Source organism: Cherax quadricarinatus, chromosome 59, assembly GCF_038502225.1.
Source record: "Cherax quadricarinatus isolate ZL_2023a chromosome 59, ASM3850222v1, whole genome shotgun sequence".
Classification (NCBI taxonomy): domain Eukaryota; kingdom Metazoa; phylum Arthropoda; class Malacostraca; order Decapoda; family Parastacidae; genus Cherax; species Cherax quadricarinatus.
Window position 1 is genome coordinate 14529671 of NC_091350.1, and position 20107 is coordinate 14549777.

General features: G+C 38.8%; 1 protein-coding gene across 3 annotated transcripts in view; it reads left to right on the forward strand.

Moving 5' to 3' along the window:
• The window catches only part of LOC128698732 (uncharacterized aarF domain-containing protein kinase 2-like), a 203902-nt gene that overhangs the window by 98309 nt on the left and 85486 nt on the right, over nucleotides 1-20107 (forward strand). For 2 of the 3 annotated variants that reach the window (XM_070097762.1, XM_070097761.1), the window contains exons 5-6: nucleotides 2887-3051; nucleotides 17765-17949. In XM_070097762.1, the coding sequence (XP_069953863.1) occupies nucleotides 2887-3051; nucleotides 17765-17949 (350 nt within the window). The remainder of the gene's footprint in view (nucleotides 1-2886; nucleotides 3052-17764; nucleotides 17950-20107) is intronic. The other variant, XM_070097763.1, reaches the window with a different exon arrangement.

The following is a 20107-nucleotide window of genomic DNA, read 5'->3' on the forward strand; positions in this document are numbered from 1 at the left end:
AACAATAATAATAAACAATGTTTTGTATTGTTTGTTTTTGTAAACAAGTTTTGTAAACAATATATTGATAATTATGTTTGTGTGGTTATTGTGTTGTATACAACGAGTGTATATATGTACATTGCACCTTACTTTGGTCTCACAGGCCACATAAGTTATGTGAAAAAATAAAATAGTGAAAAAAACAACAAACCTTCAAATACAGTGGACCCCCGCATAGCGAACGCCTTGCATAGCGAACAATCCGCATAGCGAACGCTTTGTTCGCTGAAATTTTGCCCCGCATAGTAGACAAAAACCCGCTCAGCGAACTTCGTCCGAGACGCGTCCAATGTGGGCCCTCAGCCAGCCTCACATGTGCCGCCCGTCCCATTGTTTACCAGCTAGCCTCCGCGGTAACATTCAAGCATACACTCGGAATATTTCGTATTATTACAGTGTTTTCGGTGCTGTTTCTGGAAAATAAGTGACCATGGGCCCCAAGAAAGCTTCTAGTGCCAACCCTGTGGTAAAAAGGGTGAGAATTAGTATGGAAATTAAGAAAGATTTTGAAGGGTTTGGGGCTAACCCTGAGAAGCCTATGCCAGTTGTGGAATCCATTGTGCCTACTTCAAAAATTAAGGAAATGTGTGCACAGTGGGTTGAACTGCAAACCTTTATGGATGAAAATCACCCTGACACAGCTGTTGCAAGCCGTGCTGGTGACTATTTCAATGACAATGTTATGGCCCATTTTAGGAAAGTCTTGAAGGAACGGGAGGTACAGAGCTCTATGGACAGATTTGTTGTGCGACAGAGGTCCAGTGACTCTCAAGCTGGTCCTAGTGGCATTAAAAGAAGAAGGGAAGTAACCCCAGAAAAGGACTTGCTACCTCAAGTCCTAATGGAAGGGGATTCCCCTTCTAAACAGTAAGAAGATAATGCTCTCCCCTCCTCCCATCCCATCAATCATCACCAGATCTTCAATAAAAGTAAGTGTCATGTAATTGTGCATGCCTTTTTCAGTTTCTGTGTACTAAAATTAACATTTTTTTGTGGTAAAAAAATTTTTTTTCATACTTTTGGGTGTCTTGCACGGATTAATTTTATTTCCATTATTTCTTATGGGGAAAATTAATTCGCATAGCGAACATTTCGCATAACGACCAGCCCTCTTGCACGGATTAAGTTCGCTATGCGGGGGTCCACTGTACAAGTAAATCAAAGTTTACCGGGTGAGCGGCAGTCGCCGCTGTTGCCATACGCGGCTCATTTTCTGCAAACTTCATGCATCCATATCTCCGTAAGTATTGATGGTAAATTTTTTTTGTTTATCCTATAATGTTTAGAAAAAAAAACTATTTTTTCATAAGAAAAAATAATTTTTTTTTTTTTGAAATTTGGCCGACCCTGAGAACGAGTTTCGGAGAGGGCCTGTCGACCCTCAAAGGGTTAAGTATCTAGTAATATGTTCAAATGTACTGCTCAAATAAGACCTATATCAAAATAGCATAAGAATTAGTATTAGTCTGCCCAAAGTGCCTAGGCACAATAGTGGCCATCTTTGTAATTTAAATCTTATAACATGTAAACCACACATTGTAAGCTTTACAAGGAAATAAATATTTGTATTTGTATTGGTAAGCATGCGAGTCGTATTCCAAACAAAGGTCGTATACCAAGCAAAAATTTTCACATCCAAACAGGACGTATACTAAGTTAGACTTATTCCAAAGCAGATGTATACCGAGGTACCGCTGTATTTGGGGTGGAAGTAAGAAAGGGTAGGGGATGTCCTAGGAAGGGTTGGAGGGAGAGCAAATGAAATTTTGAGTGGAAGGGTCTTGAACATTTAACAGGCTTGTGTGAAAATGTTGGATCAGAGTGAAGACAAAATGACTTTTATGGCTTGATGTACTGTTGGTGTATGAGCCAGATAACATTTATGGAGGGATTCAGGAAAATTGGTAGCTAAATTTGAGTCCTGGAGGGAGGGAGTACAGTGGACCCCCGGCTTACGATATTTTTTAATTCCAGAAATGTGTTCAGGTGCCAGTACTGACCGAATTTGTTCCCATAAGGAATATTGTGAATTAGATTAGTCCATTTCAGACCCCCAAACATACACGTGCAAATGCACTTTCATAAATACACTTACATAATTGATTGCATTGGGAGGTGATCGTAAAGCGGGGGTCCACTGTATAGTACTTGCACTCAGAAAGAGGATTGTGGCTGAATAAGACACATGTGCAAGGCTTTAGTATCTGTTATATTTAGCCAAGCAGTAATTTTATTAGTCCAATACAGATAATAATTGGTGGAAGACATGAAAAAGTAATTTGAGGTGATCAGTCTATCAGCCATGATAGATGCTCAATCCCCCATCCTTGATTTATCAAGGATTGATAAAACCATTGGTTGGTGAAATGCTTTCACAATAAAGAGGCCCAGGTGTTGTACACATGAGCATCTTTATTGTGGAGACAATTTATACACCATTAAAGTAACAATAGGGGCAGGGATGTAGCAGTTTAGAGGGTCATTTCAGTTGTGATTTTTGCACACTTCTTCTCAGCTTTTGAGTGAATGATGGTGAATGTGTTTACTCTTTTAGTTCACCCTCACCCTACCTTGGTGGGAGACTGTTAGTGTGTTAAAAAAATCAGCTTTGATTTATTCTATCCTGTATCTAGTGGTTTGGTGCATAGAACTGGTGGTCTTGATTGCCCCTTGTATCACCTCTATTTAAGGAAATTATGTAAACCACACATTGTAAGCATTGCAAGGAAATAAACATTTTAATTTTAATTTTTAATTTAATTTAAAGAAAATTACTGCAGTGTACTCTCTCTCTCTCTTCCATTGATAGGGAAGTACACTACTGTACTTTATATGAATTTTCAGGATTTGAAGTCTTGGGATTTGGAAGATTCTTCAGTTCAGAAAAATTCCTGGCGCTGGAACAGGCTGTTGCTTGGAAGGAGTGGCGAGAGCGGCAGGAATTGAGGAGAAACCAAGAAAGGGAAGAAAAATTAAAGGAAGAATTGCTTACTCGACAGTTTCAAGCCGGTAACCAGAGTTTGCAATAAATTCTCGTGTGTAGGTATTTTAGTGTGACAGAAAGAGGATTAGAAGAAGAATTAAGATGATTTACAATAGTACATGTTGATTTTAACCCTTAAACTGTCCAAACATAGATCTATGTTTTTTCAACATTTGAAAGTATGTAAAAAAGCGTAGATTTTTTTTTTTTACATTTGAAAATGTGTAAAAAAACTTTGATCTACTTTTTTTTTTTTTGTTATATTTGAAAATATATAAAAAAACTGTAGATCTACTTTTGGAGCACTACGCATGTGAACGTAAATCTGTTTGGAAAGTTTAAGGGTTAAAAAATAGCATGAAAATGAAAGCTTGATTTTGAGTTTGAGCACATGTAAGTACACCTACCATCTGACTTACAACCTGCTCGACATACGACCACTTGACTTACGACCACATTTTTTATGCCAAATTTCTGGGAAATAAACAACTGTTTGAGTTATACACAGTGTTTATCCTAAACCTTACTGTATATAATACAGTACTAACAGCATAAAAAGTAAAGGAAGAAAATGAAATAACAAAACAAAACAATAAAATAATATCATTACAAAAGTGTGATGTTGATATTCAGTAGTGAGGTTCGACATGCCCATTTTGACTTACGACCGGTTGGTCGGAACCAAGCTTGGTCGTAAGTCGGATGGTACCTGTAGGTCCAAGTATTTGCATATTGTGATTTGGAATAAAATGCATATATAATGTAGGAGTATGCATAATGAAGGAGTACAAATGTGTGCCTAAGTGTAACCCGTTGGGCTTGTATTTTGTGTCATGCTGCCTAGGCCTGGTGCTGCTATCTGGTGGGCCTAGTTTAAACCTAGAAATGGATTCATGAGACCCTGTTTCATTCTCACTTCCTCAGCAGACCTACGAACAGCAAGATGTCCCCCACTAACTCTCACACTAGACTTCAGCGTGGCATGAGCTAGTAACCAAACACACTGCCTCTGACATATACCCGATAAATCTTAAGGCTTACTCCTAAAGATTATTATTATGCAGATATATTCCATGGACATGCACCTGGAGAAGAGAGAAGTGTAGACGAGAGAGAGAGATGTTGGGAAATGTTGAGTGAATGCGCGGGGAGTTTTGAACCAAGTGTGAGAGTACTTGTGGTTGGGGATTTCCATGCTAAAGTGGGTAAAAATGTTATGGAGGGAGTAGTAGGTAAATTTGGGGTGCCAGGGGTAAACGTAAATGGGGAGCCTTTAATTGAGCTATGTGTAGAAAGAGATTTGGTAATAAGTAATACATATTTTATGAAAAAGAGGATAAATAAATATACAAGGTATGATGTAGCACGTAATGAAAGTAGTTTGTTAGATTATATGTTGGTGGATAAAAGGTTGATGGGTAGGCTCCAGGATGTACATGTTTTTAGAGGGGCAACTGATATATCGGACCATTATTTAGTTGTAGCTACAGTTAGAGTAAGAGGTAGATGGGACAAGCGGAAGGTGGCAACAACAAGTAAGAGAGAGGTTAAAGTGTATAAACTAAGGAAGGAGGAAGTTTGGGTGAGATATAAGTGACTATTGGCAGAAAGGTGGGCTAGTGCAAAGATGAGTAGTGGGGGGGATGGTTGAAGAGGGTTGGAATAGTTTTAAAAATGCAGTATTAGAATGTGGGGCAGAAGTTTGTGGTTATAGGAGGGTGGGGGCAGGAGGAAAGAGGAGTGATTGGTGGAATGATGAAGTAAAGGGTGTGATAAAAGAGAAAAAGTTAGCTTATGAGAGGTTTTTACAAAGCAGAAGTGTTATAAGAAGAGCAGAGTATATAGAGAGTAAAAGAAAGGTGAAGAGAGTGGTGAGAGAGTGCAAAAGGAGAGCAGATGATAGAGTGGGAGAGGCACTCTCAAGAAATTTTAATGAAAATAAGAAAAAATTTTGGAGTGAGTTAAACAAGTTAAGAAAGCCTAGGGAAAGTATGGATTTGTCAGTTAAAAACAGAGTAGGGGAGTTAGTGGATGGGGAGATGGAGGTATTAGGTAGATGGCGAGAATATTTTGAGGAACTTTTAAATGTTGAGGAAGAAAGGGAGGCGGTAATTTCATGCACTGGCCAGGGAGGTATACCATCTTTTAGGAGTGAAGAAGAGCAGAATGTAAGTGTGGGGGAGGTACGTGAGGCATTACGTAGAATGAAAGAAGGTAAAGCAGCTGGAACTGATGGGATCATGACAGAAATGTTAAAAGCAGGGGGGGATATAGTGTTGGAGTGGTTGGTACTTTTGTTTAATAAATGTATGAAAGAGGGGAAGGTACCTAGGGATTGGCGGAGAGCATGTATAGTCCCTTTATGTAAAGGGAAGGGGGACAAAAGAGACTAAAAATTATAGAGGAATACGTTTACTGAGTATACCAGGAAAAGTGTACGGTAGGGTTATAATGGAAAGAATTAGAGGTAAGGCAGAATGTAGGATTGGGGATGAGCAAGGAGGTTTCAGAGTGGGTAGGGGATGTGTAGATCAAGTGTTTACATTGAAGCATATATGTGAACAGTATTTAGATAAGGGTAGGGAAGTTTTTATTGCATTTATGGATTTAGAAAAGGCATATGATAGAGTGGATAGAGGAGCAATGTGGCAGATGTTGCAAGTATATGGAATAGGGGGTAAGTTATTAAATGCTGTAAAGAGTTTTTATGGGGATAGGGAAGCTCAGGTTAGGGTGTATAGAAGAGAGGGAGACTACTTCCCAGTAAAAGTAGGTCTTAGACAGGGATGTGTAATGTCACCATCGTTGTTTAATATATTTATAGATGGGGTTATAAAAGAAGTAAATGCTAGGGTGTTTGGGAGAGGGGTGGGATTAAATTATGGGGAATCAAATACAAAATGGGAATTGACACAGTTACTTTTTGCTGATGATACTGTGCTTATGGGAGATTCTAAAGAAAAATTGCAAAGATTAGTGGATGAGTTTGGGAGTGTGTGTAAAGGTAGAAAGTTGAAAGTGAACATTGAAACGAGTAAGGTGATGAGGGCATCAAATTATTTAGATAAAGAAAAATTGGATATCAAATTAGAGAGGAGGAGTATGGAAGAAGTGAATGTTTTCAGATACTTGGGAGTTGACGTGTCGGCGGATGGATTTATGAAGGATGAGGTTAATTGTAGAATTGATGAGGGAAAAAAGGTGAGTGGTGCATTGAGGTATATGTGGAGTCAAAAAACGTTATCTATGGAGGCAAAGAAGGGAATGTATGAAGGTATAGTAGTACCAACACTCTTATATGGGTGTGAAGCTTGGGTTGTGAATGCAGCAGTGAGGAGGTGGTTGGAGGCAGTGGAGATGTCCTGTCCAAGGGCAATGTGTGGTCTATATATTATGCAGAAAATTCGGAGTGTGGAAATTAGGAGAAGGTGTGGAGTTAATAAAAGTATTAGTGAGAGGGCTAAAGAGGGGTTGTTGAGGTTGTTTGGTCATTTAGAGAGAATGGATCAAAGTAGAATGACATGGAGAGCATTTAAATCTGTAGGAAGGTTGGAAGGAAGGGGTAAGGGAGGTTTTGTGGGCGAGGGGCTTGGACTTCCAGCAAGCGTGCATGAGCGTGTTAGATAGGAGTGAATGGAGACGAATGATACTTGGGACCTGACGATCTGTTGGAGTGTGAGCAGGGTAATATTTAGTGAAGGGATTCAGGGAAACCGGTTATTTTTATATAGCCGGACTTGAGTCCTGGAAATGGGAAGTACAATGCCTGCACTCTAAAGGAGGGGTTCGGGATATTAGCAGTTTGGAGGGATATGTTGTGTATCTTTATACGTATATGCTTCTAAACTGTTGTGTTCTGAGCACCTCTGCAAAAACAGTGATTATGTGTGAGTGAGGTGAATGTTGAATGATGATGGAAGTATTTTCTTTTTGGGGATTTTCTTTCTTTTTGGGTCACCCTGCCTCGGTGGGAAATAGCCGACTTTTTTGAAAAAAAAAAAAAAATTAAAAACTATGTATTCTTATTCTCATACACTTTTTTTTTCAGCAAGTTGGCTGTCTCCCACTGGGCAGGGTGACCCAAAAAGAAAGAAAATCCCCTCACTCTCACACATAATCACTGTCTTTGCAGAGGCACCCAGATACAACAGTTTAGAAGCATATATAACATACCCCTCCAAACTGCCAATATCCTAGACCCCTCCTTTAAAGTGCAGGCATTGTACTTCCCATTTCCAGTATTCAAGTCTGGCTATATAAAAATAACTGGTTTCCTTGAATCCCTTCACTAAATATTACCCTTCTCACTCTCCAACAGCTCATCAGGTCCTGAAAACCATTCGTCTCCATTCACTCCTATCTAACACACTCACACATGCTTGCTGGAAGTCCAAGCTCCTCACCCACAAAACCTCCTTTACCCCCTCCCTCCAACCTTTTCGAGAACGACCCCCTACCCCACCTTCCTTTCCCTACAGATTCATACGCTCTCCAAGTCGTTCTACTTTGATCCATTCTCTCTAAAGGACCAAACCATCTCAACAACCCCTCTTCAGCCCTCTGACTAAAACTTTTAGTAACTCCACACCTCCTAATTTCCACACTTCGAATTCAGTGCATAATATTTACACCACATGTTGCCCTTAGACAGGACATCTCCACTGCCTCCAGCCATCTCCTCGCTGCAGCATTTGTAACCCAAGCTTCACGCCCATATAAGAGTGTTGGTACCACTATACTTTCATACATTCCCTTCTTTGCCTCCATGGATTAAGTTTTTTGTCTCCACTGATACCTCAAAGCACCACTCACCTTTTTTCCTTCATCAGTTCTATGGTTAACCTCATCCTTCATAAACCCATTCACTGACAAGTCAACTCCCAAATATCTGAAAACATTCACTTCTTCCATACTCCTTCTCTCCAATGTGATATCTAGTTTTTCTTTATCTAAATCATTTGATACCCTCATCACCTTACTGTTACCTATGTTCACTTTAAACTTTCTACCTTTACACACCCTCCCAAACTCGTCTGCTAACCTTTGCAACTTTTCTTTAGAATCTCCCATAAGCACAGTATCACCAGCAAAAAGTAACCATGTCAATTCCCATTTTGTATTTGATTTTCCATAATTTAATCCCACCCCTCTCCCCAATACCCTAGCATTTACTTCTTTTACAACCCCATCTATAAATATATTAAACAACCATGGTGACATTACACATCCCTGTCTAAGACCTACTTTTAACGGGAAGTAGTCTCCTTCTCTCCTATACACCCTAACCTGTGGCTCACTATCCTCATAAAAACTCTTTGAGCACACATACAGAGGTACAAAAAATACAGATAAGAGCAGCATGCCAAAGCCACTTATACTATGCATAGCATTACGGGCTGGCTTAAAATTAACTTAATCTTAACTAAGCAATGATGAAATCAGTGATAAAACTTTAATGTAAACAGATTACTATAAAGCACAAGTGAGTATTACAAAGACAGGTCATATGGTTGTATGCATTGTTGTACATTCAGTAGAATGGAGTATTCTGTTAGGTAGTGTATTTAAAAAATAATAAAGTTAGATTGGGTTTTAGGTTTAACATTTATGTGATATAATTGTGAGAAACATTTAAGATATACAATTTATAAGGTTCAGTTATTCAGTATTTATTTGGTTTTGGGTGAGTAAGTGATCTTTGAGAAGAGATTTGAATTTATAAACAGGTAGTGTTTCTTTTATATTTACAGGTAATGAATTCCAGATTTTAGGGCCTTTTATGTGCATTGAGTTTTTGCATAGTGTGAAATGGACACGAGGAACATCAAAGAGTGATCTGTGCCTTGTGTTATGCTCATGTGTTCTGTTGAGGTTGGCAAGGAGATGTTTGAGGGGAGGGTTAATATCAGAGTTAAGTGTTCTATGTATGTAATAGGTGCAGTAATAAGTATGGATGTTTTGTATGGTGAGTAGGTTTAGTGTATTGAATATTGGTGGAGTGTGCTGCCTATAGTGAGAATTAGTTATCATTCTAACTGCAGCCTTTTGTTGGGTAATTAGTGGTCTGAGATGGTTAATTGTTGTTGAGCCCCATGCACAAATTCCATAAGTGAGATAGGGGTAAATAAGAGAGTGATATAGGGCCAGGAGGGCTGACTGTGGAACATAGTACCGTATCTTCGATAGTATGCCTACAGTCTTGGAAATTTTCTTAGAAATTTTTTGTATATGTGTATGAAATTTGAGTCTATTATCAAGGTGGATTCCTAAGAATTTTCCCTCTGTTAGCTTTGTGATAGGTGATCCATTTATCATTATGTTAAGAGGGTCATCTGTAGCTCTGTTACCAAACTGAATGAAGTAGGTTTTGTCAATGTTTAGTGTAAGTTTGTTAGTCCTCATCCAGGTAGATATTTTCTGTAATTCGGTATTTACAGTATTGGCTAGCATGACTGGGCTCGGGTGGGAGAAGACGTATGTAGTGTCATCTGCAAATAGTGTGGGTTTGAGTAATTGCGAAGCATTTGGTAGGTCATTTATGTATAGGAGAAAGAGAAGAGGGCCAAGGACACTTCCCTGTGGGACACCAACTGTAATTGGTTGTGCAGAAGAGTTTGCCCCATTTGCATACACATATTGGCTTCTGTTGCTGAGGTATGACTTGAGGTAGTTGAGGGAGTGCCCTCTTATACCATAGTGTGACAATTTTACGTGGAGCAAGTCATGGTTAACTGTATCAAAAGCTTTACGTAAGTCAATGAAGATCCCCAGTGGGACTTCTTTTTTCTCTATTGCAGTGTATATATGTTCTAGCATGTGTATAATAGCATCATTAGTATTTTTATTTGGCCTGAATCCAAATTGGCAGGGGTTGAGTATGTTTTGGGAGATAAGGTAGGAGTAGATTCGTTTATGAATTAATTTTTCGAAGATTTTTGAGAGAGGGTGTAAGTTGGATATTGGCCTATAGTTATTCAACTCTGTTTGGTCTCCTCCTTTGTGGATCGGGGTGACCCTTGCTATTTTGAGTACTGTAGGGAAGGTGGAGGATTCAATGGATTTGTTAAAGAGTGTTGCAATGATTGGTGATAGCACTTGTGACACTTTTTTGTATATAAAGGGTGGTAAGGTATTTAAATCTCCTGCCTTGTTTTTTAGTGTGTTGATAATAAGGGAGACTTCGTATGGGTTAGTCGGAGCTAGGAACAGTGTGTTCGGGTAGTTGCCGGTGAGGTAGTCATTTGGTGGGGTATCTGAGCTTGGGATTTTATTGGCAAGGTTTTGTCCTATAGTGGAGAAGAAGTCATTGAGTCTATTTGCTGTTTCTGTTGGTGGGAGTTGGGGTTCATCTGATTTTGCTAATTTTATTTCGCTATTTCGTGATATCTTTTTTGTTCCTAGAATTTCTGATAGGGTTTTCCAGGTCTTTTTTATATCACCTCGTAAGTTGGATAATCTGTTCTCATAATACAATTTTTTTGCCCTTCTTATCAGGCTGGTTAGGATTGACGAGTAACGTTTTGTTTGGTCTCTGGTTATGTGACCCATTCTGTACTGTTTTTCATATTGGTGTTTTGTATTTATGGATTTGAGAATGCTGGGTGTTAACCAGGGACTGTTCAGATGACACATCTGTTTAGTTTTTTTAGGGCAGTGCTTGTTATAGAGGTATTGGGTCTTTTTTAGAAAATTATTAATACATTCGTCAATATCTGTATAGATTTCTAGCTCAGTGTGCCAGTCAATGTTTGCTACTGCTGTTGTGAAGTTATTAATGGCTGCCTCATTGTGAAGTCTGAAGGTGACTTTAGTAGTGTCTTGGGGTAATTTACCAAGAGTTGTTATGAGAAAAGTAGGGTAGTGGTCTGTGGTATTATCTGTAATTATGCCTGATTTTAAAGGGGATATGGTGTTGGTCCAGATGTGGTCAAGTAGGGAAACACTAGTCTCTGTAACTCTTGTAGGTTTTGTTACTGTTGGTAGCAACATACAGTTACTCATTGTGTTTGTGAATTCAGTGAATTACAGCATTTAGTAACTTGCTACCTATTCCGTATACTTGTAACATCCACTCTATCATATGCCTTTTCTAAATCCATAAATGCAATGAAAACTTCCCTACCTTTATCTAAATACTGTTCACGTAAAGTAGAGCGTCATTTAACATGGTAGTTACGTTCCTGAAAACACCGTGTTAGGTAAAACCGTGTTAGGTGAACTGAAGAACTTATGGGAAAAATAGGGTTACATTCGTGAGAGCCTCTAAAAAGCCAAACAGCTTTTTTTAGACCTCCACATCTTACAAAAATAAAAGTGAAAATGTAATTGTAGTTCATTGTTATGATGCATTATGTTGTTTTTACTGCTTAAGACTACAAATGTAACAGAAATAATAGTATTTCTTACCTTAAATTGTGAATGCTGGTGTTTGTGGATGATTGTGAAGAGTGGAGAGTTATGTTGTGGTCCTACTGGGCTGAGGTGGATGGTAGAGGTTCTGGTACTGAAGTTGATGGTTGTACTGGAGTGTCTAACTTTAAGTCATTCAATCAAGTGATTCAGTAAGTCAGTAAAGTGATTCAGTAAGTAAAGTGATTCAGTAAGTCAGTAAAGTGATTCAGTAAGTAAAGTGATTCAGTAAGTCAGTCAAGTCATTCAGTAAGTCTCAAGTCATTCAGTAAGTCAGTCAAGTTGTTCAGTAAGTCAGTCAAGTCATTCAGTAAGTCAGTCAAGTGATTCAGTAAATCAGTTAAGTGATTCAGTAAGTCTCAAGTCATTCAGTAAGTCAATCAAGTCGTTCAGTAAGTCAGTCAAGTGATTCAATAAGTCAGTCAAGTCATTCAGTAAGTCAGTCATTCAGTCAGTAATTCAGTCAGTAAGTCATTCAGTCAGTAAATCAGTCAGTCACACAAACTTATATTTACCTCTTTTTTATGTGTACAAAGTAACACTTCATTATGGTCACAGGATGTCTTGTCTAACATCTTTGTTTCCTTCATTAATTCTAAGACATAAATGCTTACACCTTTTCTTGCCAATTTGAGAAACACTGATATGCTTACTGGGTGTCATGATTGCTTGGCAGATACAAGATATAGCAATTAAAAGATCAAAACACAATTCACAATCACAAGCTTGTAGCAGAGAAGTTGGGCTGGACACGTATGAAGTACGAATGCTTTGATGGTGGGATGGTGTCGGTGGGTGGGGTGGCTGGGGATGGCGAGAGGTCTCCCCAGCTGAACCACAACAAGGCGGCCGCTTGAGGAAAAGGGAAGTTTTTTTTTTTATCTTCCCACAAACTGAACCGTGTTAAATTCATCATACGTTGTGTTACATAAAATTGTGCCGCAATTCTTCAGTCGTGCTATACCCAACTCATGCTAAATGACGATCTACTGTACATGTTTCAATGTAAACACTTGATTTACACATCCCTTACCCACTCTAAAGTCTCCTTGCTCATCTGCAATCCTACTCTCTGTCTTACCTCTAATTCTTTCAATAATAACCTTGCCGTACACTTTTCCTGGTATACTCAGTAAACTTATTCCCCTGTAATTTTTACAATCTCTTTTGTCCTCCTTCCCTTTATATAAAGGAACTATATATGCTCTCTGCCAATCCCTAGGTACCTTCCCCTCTTTCATACATTTATTAAATAAAAATACCAACCACTCCAACACTATATCCTCCCCTGCTTTTAACATTTCTGTCATGATCCTGTCAGTTCCAGCTGCTTTACTCCCTTTCATTCTACGTAATGCCTCACACACCTCCCCCACACTCACATCCTGCTCTTCTTCACTCCTAAAAGATGTTATACCTCCCTGGCCAATGCATGAAATGACCGCCTCCCTTTCTTGATTGACATTTAAAAGTTCCTCAAAATATTTCTGCCATCTACCCAATATCTCCAGCTCCCCATCAGCTAACTCCCCTACTCTGTTTTTAACTGACAAATCCATTCTTTCCCTATGCTTTCTTAACTTGTTTATCTCACTCCAAAATTTTTTCTTATTTTCTGCAAAATTTCTTGACAGTGCCTCTCCCACTCTGCCAAATCCATTCTTTCCCTATGCTTTCTTAACTTGTTTATCTCACTCCAAAATTTTTTCTTATTTTCTGCAAAATTTCTTGACAGTGCCTCTCCCACTCTATCATATCCAGCAAGCATGCTGAGCATGTTAGATAGGAGTGAATGGAGATGAAAGGTTTTTGGGACCTGATGAGCTGTTGCAGTGTGAGCAGGGTAATATTTAGTAAAGGGATTCAGGGAAACTGGTTATTTTTATATAGCCAGACTTGAGTACTGGAAATGGGAAGTACAATGCCTGCACTTCAACCCTTTGAAGATTTCGGCCGTACTAGCACGGCTTACGACCCAGGGCTTTTGACGTACTAGTACGCCTAAATTCTAGCGCCCTCAAATCTAGTGGGAGAAAGCTGGTAGGCCTACATATGAAAGAATGGGTCTATGTGGTCAGTGTGCACAGTATAAAAAAAATCCTGCAGCACACAGTGCATAATGAGAAAAAAAAACTTAGACCGTTTTTTTTGGAATAAAACAGCGACTTTGCACTGTATTTTCGTATGGTATTTATTGATGTATTCTAGTTTTCTTGGTCTCATTTTATAGAATGGAAGACATATTACAGAAATTGAGATGAGTTTGACTGGTTTTACAATGAAAAGTACCTTGAAATTGAGCTCAAAGTAGCAGAAATGTTCGATTTTTACCAAAGTTCAAAAGTAAACAAATCATGCCAAGCGTCCAATACACGTCAACTGGTGAGTCTAATATTCTTTCGCAAGTATGCCAATATTATTTATACCATTTTTTACACTAATGCAGTAGTCAGCATAGCAGTAAATCTTCTATTTTTTGTGAGAATAAAAATTCAAAGTGGAAAGCAAAAGAATGTAAGAGGGGCCTTGGGACGTGACTAATGAACAGAGGAAATGTCATTTTAGTGCCAGGAATGTCTTTCTTGTTTATTCTGGACCCTATTCGGAAATTGGCATCTTTTGAAATTTGTGTGAAATTGGCAAAATTGCTAAATTCTGACCACTGTACTGGATAGTTGATATTGGTAAATGGGTGGTTTCTTGCACTCATTCGATAGAAAAAATGGAGTTCTAGCGAAATATTCATGTTTTTCGTCGACCAGTACAGTGGAATTGGCCGAAAATAAGGCAAAGTGGGCAAAATCGCTTATGCGTAAACTTCGCTGAGACTGCTAACTTCGCGAGAGCATAATTCCGTAAGTTTTCCATCAAATTTCATACTTTTGGTGTCATTATGATCGGGAATAGATTCTCTGTCTTTTCATAAGAATTTTTTTTTTTTTTTTTGAAATTTGGCCGACCCTGAGAACGAGTCTTGGAAAGGGCCTGTCGACCCTCAAAGGGTTAAAGGAGGGGTTTGGGATATTGGCAGTTTGGAGGGATATGTTATATATCTTTATATATGCTTCTAAACTGTTGTATCTGGGCATGTCTGCAAAAAACAGTGATTATGTGTGAGTGAGGTGAAAGTGGTGAATGATTATGAAAGTATTTTCTTTTTGGGGATTTTCTTTCTTTTTGGATCACTGCCTCGGCGGGAGACGGTCGACTTGTTAAAAAAAAAATTTGTTTGTTTTGAGAGAAGTGCAGATTTAAAAGATAGGAATCTGGTTTAAAGTACAATCTCATGTAATTTTTGTTTGTAGGGAGTTATACTGAGAGAATCCAAAGAGAAGCTGTATAGGTTGGTAATAGTTTGGGTGTAACAGAAGGAAATTGAAAGTGAATTCGGTAAAAGAAAGGGTAAGGGGGGAGATGAGAATACAGAGTAGTTTAACCCTTTCAGGGTCGAGAGGCCCTCTCCTAAACTTAGTCTCAGGGTCAAAAATTTTTCAGAAAAAAAAATTATTTTTTCTTATGAAAAGATAGAGAATCTTTTCCCGATCATAATGACACCAAAAGTATGAAATTTGATGGAAAGCTTACGGAATTATGCTCTCACGAAGTTAGCGGTCTCGATGATGTTTATGCATCGGCGATTTCGTCCACTTTGAGCCCTATTTTCGGCCAATTCCAGTGTACTAGTCAAAAAAAATCATAACTATTTTGCTAGAACTCCATTTTTTCTATCGAACGAGTACAAGAAACCACCCATTTACCGATTTCAACTATCCAATAAAGTGGTCAGAAATTAGCAATTTTGCCAACTTCACACAAAAGATGCCAATTTCCAAATAGGGTTCAGAATAAACAAGACAGACATTCCTGGCACTAAAATAACATTTCTTCTGTTCATTAGTCATGTCCCCAGGCCCCTCTTACATTTCTTTTGCCTTCCACTTTGAATTTTTATTCTCACAAAAAATAGAAGATTTATTGTTATGCAGACTACTGCATTAGTGTAGAAATGGTATAAATAATATCAGTGCACTTGTGAAAGAATATTAGACTTACCAGTTGATGTGTATTGGACGCGTGGCATGATTTGTTTACTTTTGAACTTTGGCAAAAATCGAACATTTCTGCTACTTTGAGCTCAGTTTCAAGGTACTTTTCATTGTGAAACCAATCAATTTCTGTAATATGTCTTCCATTCTATAAAATGAGACCAGGAAAACTAGAATACAACCATAAATACCATACGAAAATACAGTGCAAAGTCGCTGTTTTAAACCAAAAACACAGTCAAAGTTTTTTTTTTTCTTTTAACGCACTGTGTGCTGCAGGATTTTTTTTATATTGTGCACACTGACCACATAGACCCATTCTTTCATATGTAGGCCTACCAGCTTTCTATCGCAAGATTTGAAGGCGCTAGAATTCACACGTACTAGTACGTCAATAACCCTGGTGCGTAAGCCATACTAGTACATCGGAAACCCTGAAAGGGTTAAGGACTGAAGGAATGAGAGGGAGAGAAAGTTGCTGGAGTGTTGAGTTTGTGGAACATAGTAATTTGTCAGATACAAAAATCCACACTTCTGGAAGACTGACAGTTGGAGGGAAGGTGTGCACATTACCTAGGTGGGAAGCAGCCAGAGTGTGGAAAAAGTGAGATTGTTTCAGAGTGAAGGTGTGAAATATGATATTTAAATGTTACACCAAGTAGGAGGAGGTTGAAAAAGATGAAAGCAATGGCAGTGCCTTGTTATAAATTAGTGTGTAATGTGAATATTGTGCAGTAAATAGTACTGAAGAAATTACAAGATGAGAGGTATTAATGGTATAATTCCTAAAAAGAGGAAAGGTGATTGTTAAGATAGTTTAGTCTTGTAGAAAAAATAGAGCACTTTAAATTGTGTATAAATTGTGGATTGATGAAATATGTAGTGAGTGCCCTAGGAAGAGTTGGAGGGATGGTATTAAAGGTGTTTTATGGATGGGCCCTTCAGCATTTAAAGTTATGTGGTCTGTGGGATTTTACTTACTGCTGGAGTTGGTAAAATAATATTTTTATTTATGTAGGGGCACTTGGGAAGACTAGCTAGTTGGAATTAATTTTGGATGTTGAGAATTAATATAACATTGTATCAATCGCATCTGCTAGAAAAATTACAGGATGGATAATGAAAACCTTCAAAACTAGGGAGGCCAAGTCCATGATGACACTCTTCAGGTCACTTGTTCTATCTAGGCTGGAATATTGTTGCACACTAACAGCACCTTTCAAGGCAGGTGAAATTGCCGACCTAGAAAATGTACAGAGAACTTTCACGGCACGCATAACGGAGATAAAACACCTCAATTATTGGGAGCGCTTGAGGTTCCTAAACCTGTATTCCCTGGAACGCAGGAGGGAGAGATACATGATTATGTACACCTGGAAAATCCTAGAGGGACTAGTACCGAACTTGCACATGAAAATCACTCACTACGAAAGCAAAAGACTTGGCAGACGATGCACCATCCCCCCAATGAAGAGCAGGGGTGTCACTAGCACGTTAAGAGACCATACAATTAGTGTCAGGGGCCCGAGACTGTTCAACTGCCTCCCAGCATACATAAGGGGGATTACCAACAGACCCCTGGCAGTCTTCAAGCTGGCACTGGACAAGCACCTAAAGTCAGTTCCTGATCAGCCGGGCTGTGGCTCGTACGTAGGTTTGCGTGCAGCCAGCAGCAACAGCCTGGTTGATCAGGCTCTGATCCACCAGGAGGCCTGGTCACAGACCGGGCCACGGGGGCGTTGACCCCCGGAACTCTCTCCAGGTAAACTCCAGGTAAACAGTTCATATATTCTGAAAATGTGATGGGGAAGTTGCAGTTTGCTGGCTTACCATTTACCAGTGGCATCTATCCCTTCTGAAAATATAGCTAGAAAGTAATTAATGGTGAATGTTTTCTTCTTAGGATCAGCCTACTTAGGTGTTAAATGACTGAAGAGTTAAATGTAAGCATGCTTATAAGATTTCTTGGGGTCAGTGAATATTTATCATGATTAATATGCCCAGAATGCTTTGCATACTAGTGGCTTTCTTTTGTGCCTTCCAGTGGTTTATTACATTGACACACCATTATATTTGTGCAACAAAAAGAAATAAAAAATTTGAATTTGACTCAACTGATTTTTTTTTTGGGGGGGGGGTGGAATCTTATGCAGTGTGTGCCTGAAAAGAGTGATTATGTAAAAACCATGAAATCTGTAAAAACATGTATTCAGTCAGTTTTTATTCATCTTGTTTTTTCATTTTATTTTGCATATTTTGCCTCAGTCGAGTATATATCTTGCAGGAAGTGAAGCATCACATGGGGAAGAAATAAATGAGACACCTGAAGAAGCTAATCTCCTATCTATAGCAGAAAATTTAGCCAATGATGTATTAAACATTGACGAGCAAGCTCCGGTGGATTCTGACGTGTTGGAGGATGTAGAGAGAGAGGCAGCTGAGGATGTGCCCCCACACTCTCTAGTGGAGGTGAGATAACTCAGCCACACAAACCTTCTCTTATCAATGAATTAATCTATTGTTCCTCTGTTTTGTGTATATCTTGTCTATCTCTGGAGCATTTTTTTTTTTTTACCTTTGCTGATTGAGTTAGTGTATTTTAACAGCCATAGAAGAGTTTTTCTAAATAAAGATCCAAAGAATAAGAATCCCTATCTTATGAGTGCAAGCCACCCAAAAAATAATGTGAAAAATGATCAGAATAACCAGAAAAATATTCAGATTAGCTACTACAATCATAAGAATAGAGGAGTACTACAGTATGCCTACTGTTCCATACTAGGCTGGTTCTTCTCAAATCCAACTCCTCTCTCATTTATTTTTTTTTTTTTCAACAAGTCGGTCGTCTCCCACCGAGGCAGGGTGACCCAAAAAAGAAAGAAAATCCCCAAAAAGAAAATACTTTCATCATCATTCAACACTTTCACCACACTCCCACATTATCACTGCTTTTGCAGAGGTGCTCAGAATACAACAGTTTAGAAGCATATACGTATAAAGATACACAACATATCCCTCCAAACTGCCAATATCCCAAACCACTCTTTTAAAGTGCAGGCATTGTACTTCCCATTTCCAGGACTCAAGTCCGACTATATGAAAATAACCGGTTTCCCTGAATCCCTTCACTAAATATTACCCTGCTCACACTCCAACAGATAGTCAGGTCCCAAGTATCATTCGTCTCCATTCACTCCTATCTAACACGCTCATGCACGCTTGCTGGAAGTCCAAGCCCCTCGCCCACAAAACCTCCTTTACCCCCTCTTTCCAACCCTTTCGAGGACGACCCCTACCCCTCTTTCCTTCCCCTATAGATTTATATGCTTTCCATGTCATTCTACTTTGATCCATTCTCTCTAAATGACCAAACCACCTCAACAACCCCTCTTCTGCCCTCTGACTAATGCTTTTATTAACTCCACACCTTCTCCTAATTTCCACACTCCGAATTTTCTGCATAATATTTACACCACACATTGCCCTTAGACAGGACATCTCCACTGCCTCCAACCGTCTCCTCGCTGCTGCATTTACCACCCAAGCTTCACATCCATATAAGAGTGTTGGTACTACTATACTTTCATACATTCCCTTCTTTGCCTCCATAGATAAAGTTTTTTGACTCCACATATACCTCAATGCACCACTCACCTTTTTTCCCTCATCAATTCTATGATTAACCTCATCCTTCATAAATCCATCCGCCGACACGTCAACTCCCAGGTATCTGAAAACATTCACTTCTTCCATACTCCTCCTCCCCAATTTGATATCCAATTTTTCTTTATCTAAATCATTTGATATCCTCATCACCTTACTCTTTTCTATGTTCACTTTCAACTTTCTACCTTTACACACATTCTCAAACTCATCCACTAACCTTTGCAATTTTTCTTTAGAATCTCCCATAAGCACAGTATCATCAGCAAAAAGTAACTGTGTCAATTCCCATTTTGAATTTGATTCCCCATAATTTAATCCCACCCCTCTCCCGAACACCCTAGCATTTACTTCTTTTACAACCCCATCTATAAATATATTAAACAACCATGGTGACATTACACATCCCTGTCTAAGACCTAATTTTACCGGGAAGTATTCTCCCTCTCTTCTACACACCCTAACCTGAGCCTCACTATCCTCATAAAAGCTCTTTACAGCATTTAGTAACTTACCACCTATTCCATAAACTTGCAACATCTGCCACATTGCTCCTCTATCCACTCTATCATATGCCTTTTGTAAATCCATAAATGCAATAAAAACTTCCCTACCTTTATCTAAATACTGTTCACATATATGCTTCAATGTAAACACTTGATCTACACATCCCCTACCCACTCTGAAGCCTCCTTGCTCATCCGCAATTCTACATTCTGTCTTACCTCTAATTCTTTCAATTATAACCCTACCATATACTTTTCCTGGTATACTCAGTAAACTTATTCCTCTATAATTTTTACAATCTCTTTTGTCCCCTTTCCCTTTATATAAAGGGACTATACATGCTCTCCGCCAATCCCTAGGTACCTTCCCCTCTTTCATACATTTATTAAACAAAAGTACCAACCACTCCAACACTATATCCCCCCCTGCTTTTAACATTTCTGTCATGATCCCATCA